Raw genomic sequence first — 18977 nt, 5'->3', positions numbered from 1 at the left:
ACATGGATGCAAACTACTCAACAAAACACTTGCAAAATACAAAACTTAGCTGGGCGTACCCAGATGCCAACTGTGATGTCATTACTTATGTTGTACTACTTTATTGTATATTGTATGACTTTATTGTAGTACAATGTAAGTAATGACTTTACAGTTGGCATTTGTGTTCCCCTCCATCATTGATTTCTCAAATATTTACTCGAGGGTCATAGTGAACAGTGGTTTGGGGCACACAATATCCTGTATTTGGTCCCTGATTTTCTTTTTAATAATGAAGCTCTTCCAGTACAGGAAGACTCCCGTTTATACATTCTTAAAAACACCCCATCATTGCTGCTCAAAACTTAACGATCACCCCCTAGTGGTTTCTTAAAATATATTTCTTAAAATACATCTTTTATTTGTAGAGATGGGGTCTTGGTTTGTTGCCCAGGCTGGTCTCAAGTGATCCTCCCACCTCAGCCTCCCAAAGTGCTGGGATTACAGGCATGAGCCAATGCTCCCCACCATTGCCCTCTAGTGGGAAAGTCCTCGAAGAACTTGTTGCTATTCAGATTACAAAGGAGCATGAGTAGAACATTTGAAAAAACACTGAACATTGAAAAATATTAGCTTTTCCCCTTATGCCAGTTTGCCAAATTCCTTTTAGAGGAAACAGCTTTGTAGTGCCTTCTCTTTGATACACTGAGCCAGCAAGAGACTTATTAACGTTAAGCCTGTAAAGTGGGTGTTTCTTCATTCTAATACAGAGGTAAGAGGTTCCAGTCTAATACCACTATGGAATAAAATGTTGAGACAATCTCAGTTACAAACAGTGTCTTTGGCATCTGAGAACACCTCAAGACTGCAGAATCGCTAAGCATTTGATTAATACTAAATGAGTTGTAATGTTTTGACCTCACGCATAATTACAAAATGAAGCAGGGTCATTTTTCAAGGCTTTTTTGGGGGCAAGAGGAGGTGCGTCAAACCCCCTTTTTAACCACGTTAAGACATACACACAGAGCTTAAACTATCACCATCTGAACAGATACTAAAATACAGGTGCTCTCAAATGCACAAGTAAACTGACTTGATTCTTGACTATGCTGCATATGCCTATCTTTTCCATCTTTTGGGCCGGGGGGAGATGGGTTTGTTCTTCTGGAAGTGCACAATACTATCTACATTTGAATTTATGTGTGGTAAAGATGCTCAAGCAATATTCCCTTAGAAGGGTTTAAATATCACTAAAAATTCTTTAACAGTACTGCATAGCTTTCCTATGTGCAACTTCTTAATTAGCACCTTACTCAAAAAAATAGTCACACATTGAATCAAAGAAGCTGCTTTCCTATCTCTGGCTTGCTGTAGACATTCCTCTAACCAGAATAACTCACATTTAAGGTTTTAAAATTCTCTTCATTTTGAAAGGAAAAGAGTGCATGGATGCATTTTTGAGACGGTGTCCTGTTGTGTCGCCCAGGCTGGAGTGCAGTCACGCAATCCCCGCTCACTGCAACCTCTGCCTCCCGGGTTCAAGCCAATTCTCCTGCCTCATCTTCCGGAGTAGCTGGGATTAGACACGTGCTACCATCCGGCTGATTTTTATATTTTTAGTAGAGACAGGGTTTCACCATGTTGGCCAGGCTGGTCTTGAACTCCTGACCTCAGGTGATTCACCCACCTTGGCCTCCCAAAGTGTTGGGATTACAGGTGTGAGCCACCACGCCAGACTGGACGCTTTTTTTTTTTAAATCCCAAGAGACGGAGGGCTGCACAGAAGCTTACCATCCACCAGTTAATGGTTGCATAAACATGTATTTAGACAGGTTTATAAAATAGTTCTTCTTATTGCCCAGCCACTAAGTAAAGATCAAAAGAGGTTAATAGAATGAAAGTCCTTTTCCTACCACAATCTCTCCTAAAAGGTTAAGAGATGGAGTATGTGCATGTATATTAGTGGCAAGAGAATAGGAAATACAAGCAACTTGACAAGACTAAGTTTATTCTAAGTATAATTTTTATTAATAAAAAGATTAACCATGGCCATGTAAAATGAGTGGCTGGGCTTAGAGTTTGCTACACCAATGAGATTAAAAAATTAATACTTGAGAATGTTAACAATAATTTATAATAGCATTCCTTGATAGAGGCATTTTAATTTTAGCAATTATTTCTCTTAAATATATAAACTAATCCTTAGTGTCATGGAGGAGAATCATCATAGCTACTGATCAATCAAAAAAGAATTTCTGAGAGCTGTTTAGTGGTGTTATCTCAAGACATACAACCAAACTGTAGGAAAATCTCCCAAAAAAGATCTGGAAAACTGTCCAGTCACAACACAGGAAGTATATCACTGTTGGACACTTGTGGCAGGGGAATATCCCACTTGCAAGTCAAGTGTGAAGAATAAATAACACAAATTAAGAATGTACCCAAGATCCCCAAATAAATTAGTAGAAGTGCCATTAAGAATTATCAGACATAGAATGTGTTCAAATACAAATTTGTTAAATCCAAGAGATACAGTAATTTTATTACATAAAATTTCTCCTGTGTGCTAAAAATGCTAACTTACAAGACATAATATTTGTAATAGAGGGAATCACGGTCGGCTCGTTGAATTCTTTTTCATTATTGTAGAACAATAGGTAGTGGACATAGAAGCACTCAGAGTCCTCTGAAATTCAAGGTTGTTACATTACGTTCAACCAAAATAAAACTACCATTCTCTAATAATATAAATGCCTGTTCATTTCACCTTTCAAAAATAAAGTCCATTTCTTCTCCATTAAAGCTTCTGCAAGACTGACAAAGGTACATTCTACCTATTAAAAATAGGGGCACTCTTCATCTTTGGATAATGTATCACTGCTTAGGGAAAATGTACTCATATACAGATTTTTGAGGCAGCTGTTGGAGTTCATTAAGCACTTTTTGAATGCTGTACCTTTAAAAATTTGTCTTTAATATAGCTTTGGAAAACCAAAAATAGAAGAAAAATATCTATGGTAAAGTATATTTCATTCTGATTTGATAGCAGTAAAATACAAAAAAAGTATTTAGTGCATTGTCGTCACTTGATGTTTTCTGCTATTTTATATGACTGAATGACAAAAAAAGTTCTAACTTGTTAAAAATGTTGTATAAGTCTTTGACTAGTAAGGCAAAAATGAAATTAAGCACTGTAAAAAGTAGAAATTAAGTTCTACAAATTTGGTTCCCATTTACAACAATTTCATTAACAGATAATGAGTTAAATAGAGATACAACGTATCCAATACCCTCATGATGATGGTAAAAAGAAAAAAAAACTAGTAGCATTTATAGATTGTGAAATCCTTAATAAAACCAATATATATTCAAAATATGTTCATAGAGAACCAATACCTCTCCTCCTGCATGTAAAAGAACACTTGTTAAAAATAATTAACAAAAATACCAATAAAACAATGAAAACCCATTTTGTTTCACTGTGCCCAAAGATATGACACAAAATATTGGCTACAAGAGGTAGGTTAAAAAGAAAAAGAAAACCAGATTCTCCATTCTTTGTCACTTTTATTCAGTAGTAGGTTTTTTTTTTTTTCCTTATTTTCAGTGCCAGACACGGCGAGGAGTGATTACAGCCAACTGTTATTAAAACATTTGTTCGCAACATATACCCCCTTTATACCACTGACCCCAAACTGACTCATTTTGTGTGCTTTCATTCTTTCTTTTTTTAATATACCACCACCAAGACCGGGTGGAGGGAGCAAGGGTAAGAGAGATGAAGGGGAGGAGTCCAGGAGGCCAGAAGAGGAGGAATGCTACAAGCCACAGTAAGAATGAGCTGTATTTAATTTAAAAAAGGGGGGAAGGGGTGTACCCCACAAATGATACAGTAATGATACACAATTAAATCCCATAGCATGACTGAAGGCTTTCACTGTGTTTGACGTCATCACAATGGAAGGCATAAAAAGTGGAGTAAATCAATGTTGATACAGTCCAATCTAGTCCATTAGGCAAGATGGTGCAAGAAGTCATTTAAATTAAAAGTGCCCTACCCTTACCTAAATGGCTAGCAGACATGGAGAACACCACAGTGATGAATCCACAGAGCTTTCTCCATGTAGCTATAACAATGTGTTGTCGAATGGCACACTGTCAAACACTGGAAAGGGGCGCCACAATGGACCTCTCTCTTTTATAGGAACGAATGCTAGATTCAACTATCTCAACTAAGCAGGAAGTGGGTTCTTCTGCTAGGAATGCCAACCCTAATTCACTTTGTCTTGAAATATATACAGATTGTTTGTAGTAGCTACGGCAATGATATTTTCCTTGGGGTGCCAGGCTGTGTGAAGGATTTTCTTATTGAAGTCTAGGCTGTCAACACTTATTTCATCTTTCTTTCGCTTGCCACTTGCACAGACTTTGCGAGGCTTCAGAACCGTGCGAGGCTTATTGTTTTCCCGCGATGCTTCTAGGGTGATGTCTCGCTTTGTGTTTCTGTCAAACATTCTGAAGAAATTATTGTAAGATCCAGTCATGACAACGCTGTGAAAATAGACAGTACACTCAGTCAAACAAGCAGAACAAGAAATTGTTTTTAAGTAAAATTATTCAGTGATTAAACCATAGGAAACAGCTACTTCAAGCAGATTTAAACTAAGGGACAGGGCTGTTGACATCAACTCAATCACTAGAATAAACCAGAAATATGGTACTAATTAACTGAGTTTTCTGCTGCTTATTCCTTTTCATGGCTACCAAAACTATCACCAAAGTTGACAGCATCCTCAAGTAAAACTTCTTAGTAGTGCAGAATTATCTTGGTTGAATAGTTTTGCAACTACAGGTTGTGTGATCAACCAGGCCAGGCAGCTTCTCAAAGGAGCAACTATCTGTGGAACTCACAGGTTCTAAAATGAAAGAACCCCGCATGAAGTAGCTGTAGCTGTTCACAAGAAACCAATGCTTTATCTTATGATTTACATTTTTTGGGTCAGGCACGGTGGCTCATGCCTGTAATCCCAGCACTTTGGGAGGCGGAGGTGGGTGGATCACGAGGTCAGGAGATTTGAGACCATCCTGGCTAACAGTGAAACCCTGCCTCTACTAAAAATACAAAAAAAGTAGCTGGGCGTGGTGGTGGGTGCCTGTAGTCCCAGCTATTCGGGAGGCTGAGGCAGGAGAATGGTGTGAACCCGGGAGGCAGAGCTTGCAGTGAGCCGAGATCGCACCACTGCACTCCAGCCTGGGCGACAGAGCGAGACTCCGTCTCAAAACAAGATGACGACGACAAAAAAATACAAAAATTAGCTGGGCGTGGTGGCACGTGCCTGTAGTCCCAGCTACTCAGGAGGCTGAGGCCAGAGAATCGCTTGAACCTGGGAGGCAGAGATGCAGTGAGCCAAGATTGCACCACTGCACTCCAGCCTGGGTGAGAGTGAGACACTGTCTCATAAATAAATAAATAAACAATTATCTTCTCAGGGTGTTGTCTGGTTCAGATAATCACATTTAATAAATGCTTATAATCTGCTCCTGAGAAGTGGTACATAATATGTGTGTGTGTGTGTGTGTGTGTTTGTGTATGTATGTATTTTTTTGAGACAGGGTTTCACTCTGTCACCCAGGTTGGAATGTGGTGGCACAATCACAGCTCACCACAACCGCAACCTAGACCTCCTGGGCTCAAGCAGTCCTTGCACTTCAGTCTCCTGAGTAGCTGTGACTACAGGCACATGCTACCATGTCCAGATAATTTTTAAATATTTTGTAGAGATAGGGTCTTGCTACATTGCCCAGGCTGTAATATTTTATTAACAGAACATCATTTTACTTTTACCACTAAAAACATTTTAAGCAAGTATTTGTAAAAGTATCAGTTTAAAGGGGTGGCAAAACTTTTAAGCTGCCCAAGACACTTCCCTGTCAGTTCTATTTGCCACCCATTACTGCTCGACATTTATTAAGTATCCTCACAAATAAAACTTCCTAAGTTTGAAGCTCTTAATAATTTGGAAAGGGTCTGCTACCACTGCTTATCACATGGTTCAAATTATTATTGTAAATAAGGATTACAGGATACTGGGGAATTGTTCAAAGTAATACTTACAGACAAAGATCACCTACTGAGTACAAATGATTATCTATTTAGTAATGTCAATTCCCAAAGAACACTTGACAACAACTTTAATCAAACTCAAGGTAATGCATGCCCCTGAAGATAAAACTGTATTTCTTTAAAAATGGCTCATGTAATTTAGATTGACATCCCCATATCATCTGAGTTTGTGTGTTTTAATGGATTAGGACATTTAGTCTGTGGCTATTTGAAACTTTAAAAAGGTATCATTAGGTCAGCATTTCTGTGGTCTTCCTGCCAAAAATGTATAGCTTGAATCTAATAACGAGGAAACATTCTATAAAATAATTGGCCTGTGTTCTTCAAAATGCCAAGGTCACGAAAGACAAGGAGAGACTGAGGAACTGTTTCAGAATAAAGGAGCCTAACAAGAGATGACAACTAAATGTTGGATACTGAACCAGACTGACCCTGTTCTGTGCCATAAAGAACACAGTTACAGTAACTGGTGAATTTTAGTGGGTCTGTGGATTAGATGGCAGTACTGCATCGCTGTGAATGTTGCTTTGGATGCTGCACTATGTTGGAAAAGTGTTTTTGTCAGGAAATATTCAAGAATTTAGGGTTATGGGCATCACATCTAGAGTAAATGGGGTAAATTCCCATGTGGCACACAAGTTGTGTGTGTGAGCACGTGCGCATGTACCTATGTGGACAAACATAGCTATAAACAAACAGAGGATAGACCACGTGATACAGCAAACAGCAACAGGGGAACTTGGGTCAAGGCTGGCCAAGAGTTCTTTGTGTTATTCTAACAAATTTTCTCTAAGTTTGAATAATTAAAAAAATTTTTTTAATATTAAGGAAAACAAATAGTTTCTTTCTGATAATATAACATACAACTGCTAATTATCTGCTTAAACAATACAAGGAAGAACTAGTTGTAGCTGTCGCCACACCCTAGTTCAGTATCTCTTTACTCTTCAAATTTGTTAATCTTTTTTTTTCTTCTTCCTTTTCCTTCTTTCTTCTTCCCTTTCCTTCTTTCTTGATGCCTCAGGTTTAGTAGTGGCACTCAAAGGCAATGTTTGCTACCAATAGAGCTCTACTAGTTTACTAGTAGTAATAGTTTACTAGTCCTCTCATCATGTCACAAATCAGGTAATTTTAAAAGCCAGATGAAAGAAGACATTCTGTAAGTTCTATTATCCTTTGTAACACGTAACACCATGAAATCAGAATCATATTAAGCTCTGTGATAAAACTGTTAAAGTATCTCTAATTACTGTAAATGTCAGTTTAATTCCAAAAATTATGTTTTACTACTTTCTGTTCTACTGGAACATAGTGGCAAATAAACAGACAACTAAAAGACTCAAAGACTGACTTTATCTTTAAATAACGGTAACATTTTACTAAAAATGAATACTAAAAAGGAATTACACTACAGCAAAACTGGAAATTACAAAAAGCAAAGGATAACTACTCCTAATATTTTAACCATATATATTATGGTTAACATCATACATAAGATACATATGAAAGACCACTTCTATGAGGTATTAATGTAGCATCTGGAAAACCTGGTGTCTCTAACAATTCAAATGAATTATCTGCCGCCTGAATGATTCTAAAACAGTTTAATGGTAGAATAACAACCAAGCTGAAGCTTCACTGTTTTAATGGTTAGCATGTCAGAAATGTGATCTGGTTCATAAAAGAAAATTCTAGACATTTAAATAATTTAGATTACCTAGAATTTGTGTACTTTTACATTTACTAGTGAAATACAATGCTTAATTTTTATCTGCCAGTACGGCCGTGCTATATCTAAGATTAGTAAATTTATTTCAAGGAATCCCTAGAGACAAATGAAGTTAGGACCTGGAATGAAATAGTTAAGTTTCTTTTCTTTATAAAATTCCTATTTGAGAGGTTTGACTTAAAATCAATTACCTGTCAGATCCATTCCAACAACATTCAAATTTGTCAAATATGCAGTCATTTTCATACAGTGAACAGAGTTTACTTCTGAGGTATTCATGCACCTGGGGAAAAAATACAAATATACTGCACTGAAATTAGGAAAATGATTTAACAAGTCCGTATTTTTAAAAAGAAAAAAAGGGCATATACAGACACACAAACAAAACCTTTTAAACCTATTAATCTCAATCTTCTCAGTAACAATAAAGGCATTTTGTCCTTTTACAAAACACACAAGCCCTTCAGGGAGGCACATTTTCCTACTGGTATGACAAAGGAAAACTCCATTCTGGGCATGGCACACATAACCTTTATAAGCCTGAATAAAACATTCAGGCCAAAAACACTTGAAAATGGCACAGTTTAAGAGACTAATAAAAGAACATTACAGCAATATCTGAATATCACTATTCTTGGCTTTCAGTCCATTAACTACTGATAACAACACTGAAACTGTGCCTATTTCTTAAATACCATTTTCTGGGCATAAATTTGACTGAAGCCTGTATTTCCAATTATAAATGCACATGTATGCATAGTGTAACCATGCCTTGGTTTGGTGATAAATTATATGGTTATCCTGGGCATATATTATTAAAAATTTGATAGTATCATATATTACTTATACAATGTCAGAAGCAAACAAAGCTGTGCCTCTGTTTTTTGAATTATACAATTCTGTATTTACTAATGTCAAAATAGGATAAACTAGAAATAAATCTCATATTTTAAAAAGTAGCCTGAGAAATATGACATATTTCAACATTAATATTAATTACAAAGAAAAGTTCCAAAGTATTTGTTGTAACTCAAAGGAAAAAAGAAGTGTCTATATTTCACCATCTCTTTTTAAGGAGCTACTTAAGGAGAAACGACAGAAATGAGTAGGTATCTTCTAAATGCTTAGAATTCTCTATTCTATATGAAACAATCTAAACTTATTTCAGTGTCCATTTTAACTTTAAATATAGAGGAATGATTCAGGCCATGTCTCTGTGACATAAAGTGAAAATCTGTAATACAGAGGAATAGCAACTCATGTGGGGTCAGGACCAAAACTGAGCATGTAACACAAAAAAATCAGTAAGAAAAAAATACCCTTCAATCACACAAAACTTGGGAAGACGCTGGTACAAATTCAATAAAAATAGTTTTCTCTATGTAAGATACGTTTGCCTATAATGTGACTACTTTTAATCACTCCAGTTGATTATCGGTAGAAAAGTAGCAAATCAGGTAAAATTAGGTAGATCATAATTTAGCAACATTTTAGAATGCATGTTACAGGGTTTCTCACTATACATCAGTATGAAGCTAAGGTTCAAATCAATTCTTCTCAATGGGAATGAAATGGTGGTGAGGTAACTAGATGTATCAATCTTGGCAGTTACACAAACATAAGTCTTTTTTCAGTATACATGAGGGATCGGTTCCAGGAACCCCAGGGATGCCCAAATCTGCAGTTAGCCCTGCGGAACCCACACATGAAGTTTTGGCTCTCCATATATTTGAGGGGTTTGCATCCCTCAAATACTGTATTTTCAAATGTGCACTGGTTGAAAAAAACAAAAAAATCTGTATGAGTGAACCCATGCAGTTCAAATCTGTGTTGCTCAATAGTGAACTACATTTTGAAAAGCAAAGCAGTATTTTGTCTTTTTGGCTTTTGTTTCAGTGCAGTATTTATTTTGAAATTTCACATATCAAAAACAATCTTGGTTTGTTTGTCAGAGGATTTAAAAGTTTGAGAAACATACTTCCAAGTCTATTGAGAATATATAACATAAAGTATATGTATAAAATAGAGTTAAGTGATTTCAACACTGCAGTCTAGGGCCTAGTGCAGGTTTGTGCTGGCCCTCACCCTGTTCCAGACTGTGTACTTCATTCTCTTTTGTTTGATGTAGTGGACACAGATAAATAGTAGTGGCTGGCTGATAAGAGAATCAAGAACTGATATCCAACAACGGATAGGCAACTCCTAAAGCCATCTGCTAAGGCTTTCAAGCCCTTCTCCTTTAGCTGAAGACAACAGTTATCTGCCAAAAGGCAGAACACCAGTCCATTTGACTTGGCACACCAAGTTTAATCTCTAGTTGAACTACTCCCACAACCTGAGCAGATGCACCTCTACTAGGACTGGCCATTTTCCCCAATCCTCTTCCTGCCCAGACCTTAATGAGGGGTGCTCTTCCTTCCTCACTTTAAATGTACATAGCGGCAGGAAAAAAAAAAATGTCAATACTGAACCAAATGGGTAAATCACACTTTAACTGCAAACTCAGGAGAAGACACAACCTATGTAAGTATACATACATTTAACATAAGGAAAAGCAACATACTCATAGATCTCTGAGGGAAAAGGCCTAATGGTGAACCAACACCATACAGGGATTAAAACCTAGTAACAAAATCCTTCTCTATAAACACTTCAAAGTAAACAGGGTATATGCTCATTGAAAGAAAAAACTGCAAATACCTGGTATGTTTCCACAGGCCTGTTTTCCATATTTAAGTCCCAAATTTTGACTGACAAATAGTCTCTAGTCATCATATATCGACCACTATGGCTGAATTTTACATCCGAAATAGAGGAGATGATTTCGGAAAAAAATGACCTGTTACTGGGATCTTCAGGTTCTTCAAACACTAAAAACAAAACAAAACAACACAAAAAGGGCAAGGTACAATATTCTGGCTTGGAAAAAGCATTTCCTAAACAACCATTCACAAACTCCCTACAAGTGAGGTAAAATACCAGGCTAATAAAGAACTGAAAAACATCTCTCTGGCTAGTTTTCTCCTGAAAGCTTCTTAGGATAATTGAATATTGAAGTTGAAGATGTGTAAGTATTCAGTATACTTCCAGTCATGACTAATTTAGAACCAGACTCACCTGGGACTTCTGACTTCAGTGCACCAGGTTTATTGGTATATTCCTGCAATATGCCTCACTCACTGCCTATATTCACCATGAGAAACACACCATCCTCGCCCATCCCAAATTCATACCAGGATTTTATTTTCTAGTAGCCAGGTAAAATTACTTTGGTAACAGGCATGTATCAATTTTCATGAGTTAATATTCAACAAGACAAGAATACTGTATCCTGAAGTTTTTAAACCAAAGTTGTTTTGTTTTTTTAAGCCAAGGAAACCTGTTCTCAGAAGAAATCTTCCTAGAAAGCTCAAAATAGGAAGGGAGGATGGGAAAGAAAGGAGCAGCTCTACTTGAATACAAGGTTAGAGAGCCCAACCACAAGTTACCAAACAACAGCAGCATTCCACGAGAAATACATTCCTTGTCTATATTATCAACAGACATGTGCCCCAAGAAAGCTTGACTATACATGCTTCCAGGGAATAACCTGGAAGGCCTCATGAGGAGGTAGGCAGATTACCAAGGGTACAAGTGGCTCTGGACACACAGGTTTAAGACTTGTAAACCTCTGTAATTGTACTTATCATATCTGAGGCTTATTTCAGACAAACAGAATATGTAATCATTTTAAGGAAAGATACAATAAACTTACATTTAGAATGTCTATCACAGAGGGCAGATGCCCTCATGTCACATAGCCGAATAGTTCCTTTACTGCTGCTGTATACAAATGTGTTACAGCTGTTTGGATGAAATTCTGCTGCTGTAATCACCTCTGTCAGCTCTTCCATATTGGCAGGCTTGATATCCACAATGTCTAGATAACATTTTATTAAGGAATTTCCACTTAGAAAAAAGGGCAAATATAATTCTACATTTCTCAAACCTAAAACTCATTCATGGACCTAAGCAAAAGTATTAATTCTGAATTGTACTCCACTGTTTTTATGAGTATAAATTCCAAAGGTATTAGAACATTTTTTTTAGACGGAGTATCATTCTGTCACCCAGGGTGGAGTACAGTGGCACAATCTCAGCTCACTGCAGCCTCCGACTCCCAGATTCAAGTGACTCTCCTGCATCAGCCTCACGAGAAACTGGGATTACAGGCGCACACCACCACAGCTGGCTAATTTTTTTTTTTTTTCTATTTTTGGTAGAGACGGGGTTTCACTATATTGACCAGGCTGGTCTCGAACTGCTGACCTCATAATCCACCAGCCTCGCCTCGGCCTCCCAAAGTGCTGGGATTACAGGCGAGAGTCACTGTGCCCGGCCTCAATAGAATATTTTTATTGACCCAATCATGCATCATGACTTGAGTGAATTTCTTTTTCTAATCTTAATGAGACTATATGTGTGTATATATATATATATATATATATATATTTTTTTTTTTTTTTTTTTTTTTGAGACAGAGTTTCATTCTTGTTGCCCAGGCTGGAGTGCAATGGCACAATCTCAGCTCACTGCAACCTGTCTCCGAGGTTGAAGCAATTCTCCTAACTCAGCTGAGATTACAGGCACGTGCCACCATGCCCAGCTAATGTTTTGTATTTTTAGTAGAGATGGGGTTTCACCATGTTGGCCAGGCTGGTTTTGAACTACTGACCTTAGGTGATCCACCTGCCTTGACCTCCCAAAGTGTTGGGATTACAGGCTGAGTCACCGCGGCTGGCCGAGACTATTTTTACAATAAAAAATTCAAACACAATACTCCACAAATTTGATTAGAAGAAAAAAAAATTTTTTAGAGACAGGGTGTTGCTCTGTCATCCAAGCTGGAGTGTAGAAGCATGATCAAGCTCACTGTAACCTTGAACTCCTGGCCTCAAGTGATCTTCCCACCTCAGCCTCCCAAACTGCTGGGATTACAGGCATGAGCTACCATGCACAGACCTCACAAATTTGATTTTTAAAACAAAAAACTGTATTATAAAAAAAATTCCTATTTCCATAGATACAAGACAAATTCCTTAAAATTCCATGACTCCAATTTTAAAATAATACATTATGCCCTTTATGTTTAGCAAATAACTTTTTCCAGTATTTCACTACTATGAGTATGTATATGATATGTATATGATACAAAGAAACAATAAGTTGCCATACATATATGTATAGAGACTATAAAAAGAAGGAATGAAATTCATTAAGGAGAGATGAAATAAATCCAATATGGGCACAACATGCCTTCTTCACCAAACACCAAAGAAAACCAAATGGATACTAAAACTCCTATCTGTAATTTCCAGATGCCAAAGATTAATCCGCAAATCATCTGCAGATAAATATGTTTCATAATCACTATTAATAGAAATTGAGTTGATGTGATATGTATGAGCATTGGCAAATATTCTTCGTGGACTGGCCTCAACCATTAGATCCATAGGCCTAAAGACTGGCACCTGTCAATAAGACACATGAAAAAAAGAAGTTACAAAAGGTTCAGTTTCAAATAGCAATTAAGATTCAGAAAACTTCATTATTTTAGTTTTTGAGAACATAAAATAGAACAATATTACAGAGATTTAGTTTTAAAAAGCAACTGATGTTGATCCTTTCAAATGCTGAAGAAAAATGAACAATGTAGATAATGTATCTTCTTTTACTGGCAGCAATACTATTAGAATTTGCAGTTCTTAGTTCCGATATTTTGCTTGAAAGACATGCCAAGTTAATGAATGTTTATGGTTCAAGTTAAAGAGGCTAAAAAAAAAATTAACCCATAACATCTAACGTTGGGTATTTTTTAGCTACAATTAGAAGATTTGATCTACATCTACTTTTTTGATTTCCAAAGAAAATTTATCTTGAAACTTGACCTTGTAGTAGCTAACATGACAAACCAGAGATGAAGTCTGATGGCGTGAAACACTGTCTTGTGTTTGAGTCCTGCTTCTGTCCCTGGCCAAAGTGAGACCTGTATGTAGGTCAGTTTCTATGTTTAAATGAGTTACTCAATATTCTACCTGATTACAGAATTATTGGGAAAGGGGAGACAGACTATAATTATTCCTATTCAAGCTCTGCTCAGGATTTGGTCTATATAATATGAATACAAACACTATCTGTGACATTTTATTCTTACGTACTTACTCGTAGTGTAGTAACTGTAGTAGGATCTCTATACCTTCCATCTTCCTCTTTCAGGTTATACCCTTCTGGTCTTTTGTCCCTTTCACTGATTTTCCATAATTTTATTGTTTTATCTGGGAAGAAAATAAAGCAAGTCCTTAAAATAAAAGAGTAGTACTGAAGGAGAAAAACATTTTAAGGCATTTAAAATATGCTATTTCACATTTCACCTAAAAGGATTCCATGGAAAAAAAAAACAAAAACCCTAAGCTGACTTACTAAAAAATGTCCTATTATCAGCTGAATACCACACACACATAGAAATAAAGTACAGAGATCACAAATTTATACATTAGTGGCACTCATATAAATTCCATGTGATAGTCAAATCAAGTCAGACAGGTCTCTATCCCTATCCCTTAGAAGTAATTAAAGCTAGAGGGAAAAACTTGATATGCATGTGTGGTATATGCAAACACATGTATGTCTGTACATATATGTACACATATACTCCATATATGCTCAGTATCGAATTTCGTATCAGGGTTCAGAAGTAGGAAACGGGGCCTGAAGAAAACTGATTAAAAGCATACATCCCCAAGTCCTTCAAGAAGAAACCAAATTCCTAGGTATCAAGGATATATAAAATGGCATCTGTTTAAAAACAAACTTTTGTTTTACAATTAAGTTCAGATTTACAGAAAAGTTACAAGAACTGTAGTGTTCCATATATCCTTTACCCAGTTTCTTCTGTCAACATCTTACGCAACCGTGGTACATGTGTCAAAACTAAGACATCGACTTTGTATATTACTATTAACTCAACTACAGACTTCATTTGGAGATTTAACCAGGTTTTCCACTAACATTCCCTTTCTGTTCCAGAATTGAAACAACACTGCATTCAGTCATCAAGTTTCCTTAGTCTCTCTGCCTTTAAGTTTCTCAGGCTCTCCTTATTTTTCTTGATCTTGACAGTTTTGAGTATTGGTGGTGAGGTACTTTCTAGAAAGCATATCCCTCAACTGGATTTGCCTGCTGTTTCCTCATGATCAGACTGGGACCGTGGGTTTTCAGGAAAACAACAGAGAGGTGAAGCAACTTCTCACAGCACTGTTCAAGGGCATACAGCAGTATCAACATGACTTACAGCTGGTGGTGTTAACTTTGGTCATTTGGTTAAGACAATGTTTGCCAGGCTTCTCCACTATACAATGACTCTTTCACCCTTGCCATATTCTATTCTTTAGAAGTGAGTCACTAAATCCATCCTGTACTTAAAGGGAGAAGTAAGTTATACTCCCTGTAGGGAAGAGTATGTATCCACGTCTTATTTAGAATTCTCCTGCAGGAAGCATCCCTTCTCTCCATTTATCCATTCAATTGTTTATTTGTATCACTATAAGCTCATGCACGTTGATTTAAAACTGTTATAATCGTAAAAGAACATTCTTATAGGAAAGCATCATATTCCTAATGATTTTTCATAAGCAAAATGGTATAAAAAAATTGTTTAAAACAGTATATAAAGCCATTTTATAAAAACAGTTAAAAACAATTCAGAGAGATGCCAGTGACTCTAGCCTGGTAGTCTCTGTATCGTAGAGAAGAATGACAGTTGCCCCTAAGGATGCCCTTCCCAATGTTGAAGTGTAAACAGAGAAAAGCTGCTAACTTTAATAATCTGTAATCTACTATTTCTTCTAAGCCCTATGTGATCTTGCTTATAATTTTCTTGTACTTCAGTCATACATGTTCTATGTGTTAGTTTATATATGTATACAATTTATAGATAGATATGGACCTAGCCTAAATCTGTATTTTGAGAAGTATTTGTTCTAAATACTTGCAAAGTATTTGTGATGAGGATGACAACACCGCCACCCCCTCGTCCAGTTGTCTTGTGGCCTGTTTAAATCCATCCTCCTTATTAAAGATCCAAATAAAGAAACCACAATGTACTTATGAAACTTTCAGATGAGATGAAATTAGTTTGTGGTACCTAATATTGTTTACAGAAAGAAAGCTCTTTAAAAAATATTTTTTCCATTAACACAAACACAGGACACATAACGAATTAGGATACATTTTTCAGTACGGGGGGACAAGGCAGGCAGGAAATAAATTAGTATGTTAATAAATATGACATAAATTTTAAATCAGAATCCTAAGGCTGGGCATGGTGGCTCACGCCTGTATTCCCAGCACTTCGGGAGGCCGAGGCAGGCGGATTACGAGGTCAGGAGATCAAGACCATCCTGGTTACCACGGTGAAACCCCATCTCTATTAAAAATACAAAAAAATTAGCCGGGCGTGGTGGTGGGCGTCTGTAGTCCCAGCTACTTGGGAGACTGAGGCAGGAGAATGGCGTGAACCTGGGAGGCGGAGCTTGCAGTGAGCCGAGATAGCGCCACTGCACTCCAGCCTGGGCAACAGAGCAAGACTCTGTCTCAAAAAAAAAAAAAAAAAAAAATCGGAATCCTTATGTTCTATAGCAGTGATGTTTTATCGGCTCGTAAGACAAGGTATGTGAGAATAATCAAACTCCATAAAACTGTATGTAAGATTATGTAAAAACACAGTTTTCAGTGGAGGGGTTATTAGATTCTCAAGATCTGTTCCTTCCAAAACGACCACTCTGTGGTGTTCCCCTGAATTATCAACAATAATAACTAAAGGCATTGGAGAAGCTGCAGAAGAAGAGAGTTCCTCTCACCACAAGCAGAGGGTATGAGCAGGGAAAACCATGCTGTCGTTTCCTTTGTGAGAATGCAGCTTTATGTAAGACCCTAAAAACTTCTTATCAAGCAGTTAAGACACATCCTATTTATGAGTGTACTTTATATTATTTATATATGTAAGACTCGTGGTCAACAGGTCAGTTTCATGTTTTCTGCCATGTAGGGGAATTAATGAGAATTCAGAGAGGCAAAAGAAGATTAAAGAGAAAGAGAAAACGCTTGAAGGAACATTAAATTAACTCAAGTTATAAGGTGACTATGAGGTCCTTTAAGTAAAAATGATCTGGGAAACCCAGTTCATATAATGATCATGGAAAGCCAATGCAAAGATTTTTATAAGATTAATTTTATAAGATTAATCAAACCTGGAAAGTTTGGTACAATTTTCCACCTTTCTCCCACAGTCATAGTTTTTATATAAACCCCATTACATGGGGGGGGGGGGGGGGCACGGGGCGGAGGGCGGTGGTGGTACTATGCTTACAGAAAAAACTCACAGAGAAAAATACACAAAATATAAAAGATATCACTCAGAATCAACAGACGTTGACATTTTTCTCTAAATTTCCTTCGTTTTTCAAATAAAGTCCTACTCCTCCCATCCTTTTCTCATCATACCCAGACACAACAGTTCCTATGATTGTCATAATCTGCTCTATCCTTCCACATTGGACCCTATTATTAAGCACTATTTTTAGCATTAAAAAATGCAGCCCCCAGTTAGTTGTATTTTACTTAGTGTTAAGAAACAAAAGACAAAAATCTACACCACATTCTCTAATGTCTTTAAATAAGATTTAATCCACACAAGTTGAAATGGGATTTGCTTCCAAATAACACTGAAGAGAAGAGGAAGGATAAGGATTCGAGACACAAATTGACTGTGAACTGAGGAGTGTCGGAAGTGGATGATGAACATGCAGGGCTTCATTAAACTATTCTCTTGACCTCAGCCTACATTTAAAAAGTCCTCTTTATAAAAAAACTGATGTAGCCCTATAAGAAATAAATTGCCACAAAACATTCCAATATATAAAATGTTAACAACACACTTCCCTAGGAACATTTATTCTAAAAGTAGAAATTATATAAATGGTTTAGTTATGTATCATCTGATGTCAAAGAACAAAGTATTTGAAGCTATTTGAAGTAACTTAGTTTACCATATAAATTAAAACTGACCCCAGACTAGAAGCTAGCACATGACAGGAGTAAACTGTTCCCTCCACCCATGCTGCTGCGAGTTACAGGCTTTAAATAGTTACTTCTGTTTATTGTTCTTCTAATAAGGACAAGAGAGGGGAATGTAGTTTATTGTGGAAAGAGAGAAGGCAGAGGGTACGAATCTCAATGGACTGACTGGGGAGAGCTTTCATGATCAGAAAACTGGGCATCCAAGAGGCGGCCAACACTGATGGCATCAGACATTTGTGAACAGCATTTCTAAGAACTCATACTGTGGACCAAGGGCATCAATTAGATGGAGGAAGTGCTGAATTTCTTCCCCTATTTCATCCCCAAAGTCATTTAAGTTTATATTCTGCAAATGGTTATGGTCTAGGTGTTAAAATTTGCTTTTTCAATTAATAGTGAGGGAATGAGAAAATAGGAGGAGGTTTCCCCTCACCCTAGCACCAATCTCAAAAAAAGTTTTAATCACAAATTTTTATAGACTACAGCTACCAAGAAACTAAAGTATCTCCTCAGTCACTCTAATGATTCCCTTTAGACTCAAGACTCCAATGAAGTCCAAACAATTCACGGGAAAAAGTTTTTTATAAGAACAAAGAAAAAGAACCCAACTTATCATAAAGGATTTCAAATTCTGGTAGAGTCATTACTAACTTTTAATCCTCACTTAACTTTTCTTGGGCCAGGCATGGTGGCTCACACCTGTAATCCCAGCACTTTGGGAGACTGAGGAGGGGGGCAGACTGCTTGAGCCCAGGAGTTCAAGACCAGCCTGGGCAACATCGGGAGACCCAATCTCTACAAAAAATGTTTTTAAAAAATTAGCCTGGTGTGGTGGCATGCACCTGTGGGTCCCAGCTACTCAGGAGACTGAGGTGGGGAGGTCGAGGTTGCAGTGAGCTGTGATTACACCACTGCACTCCAGCCTAGGCAACAAACCTTGTCTCAAAAAACAACAAAAACCTTTCCCTGGGCAAGTAAAACAGTAGGAGAGGAATCTCCTTCCAGCCATGTGGATTGCTGGGAAGAAGG

The 18977-nt window shown here is 37.2% G+C and overlaps 1 protein-coding gene across 2 annotated transcripts in view; it reads right to left on the bottom strand.

The window, feature by feature from the left end:
* Nucleotides 1-2495: 2495 nt before the first annotated feature.
* PPP2R2A (protein phosphatase 2 regulatory subunit Balpha) overlaps nt 2496-18977 on the bottom strand; it is an 83604-nt gene continuing 67122 nt past the window's right edge. Inside the window, exons 5-10 of one of the 2 annotated variants that reach the window (XM_030937662.1) lie at nt 14034-14146; nt 13165-13342; nt 11587-11751; nt 10533-10702; nt 8024-8115; nt 2496-4530 (exon numbers count right to left, since the gene is read on the bottom strand). In XM_030937662.1, the coding sequence (XP_030793522.1) occupies nt 4251-4530; nt 8024-8115; nt 10533-10702; nt 11587-11751; nt 13165-13342; nt 14034-14146 (998 nt within the window). In that variant the 3' untranslated portion in view covers nt 2496-4250. The remainder of the gene's footprint in view (nt 4531-8023; nt 8116-10532; nt 10703-11586; nt 11752-13164; nt 13343-14033; nt 14147-18977) is intronic. The other variant, XM_030937663.1, reaches the window with a different exon arrangement.

This window comes from Rhinopithecus roxellana, chromosome 9 (assembly GCF_007565055.1).
Source record: "Rhinopithecus roxellana isolate Shanxi Qingling chromosome 9, ASM756505v1, whole genome shotgun sequence".
NCBI classification, from domain to species: domain Eukaryota; kingdom Metazoa; phylum Chordata; class Mammalia; order Primates; family Cercopithecidae; genus Rhinopithecus; species Rhinopithecus roxellana.
This window is presented reverse-complemented; position numbering and strand designations above follow the sequence as displayed.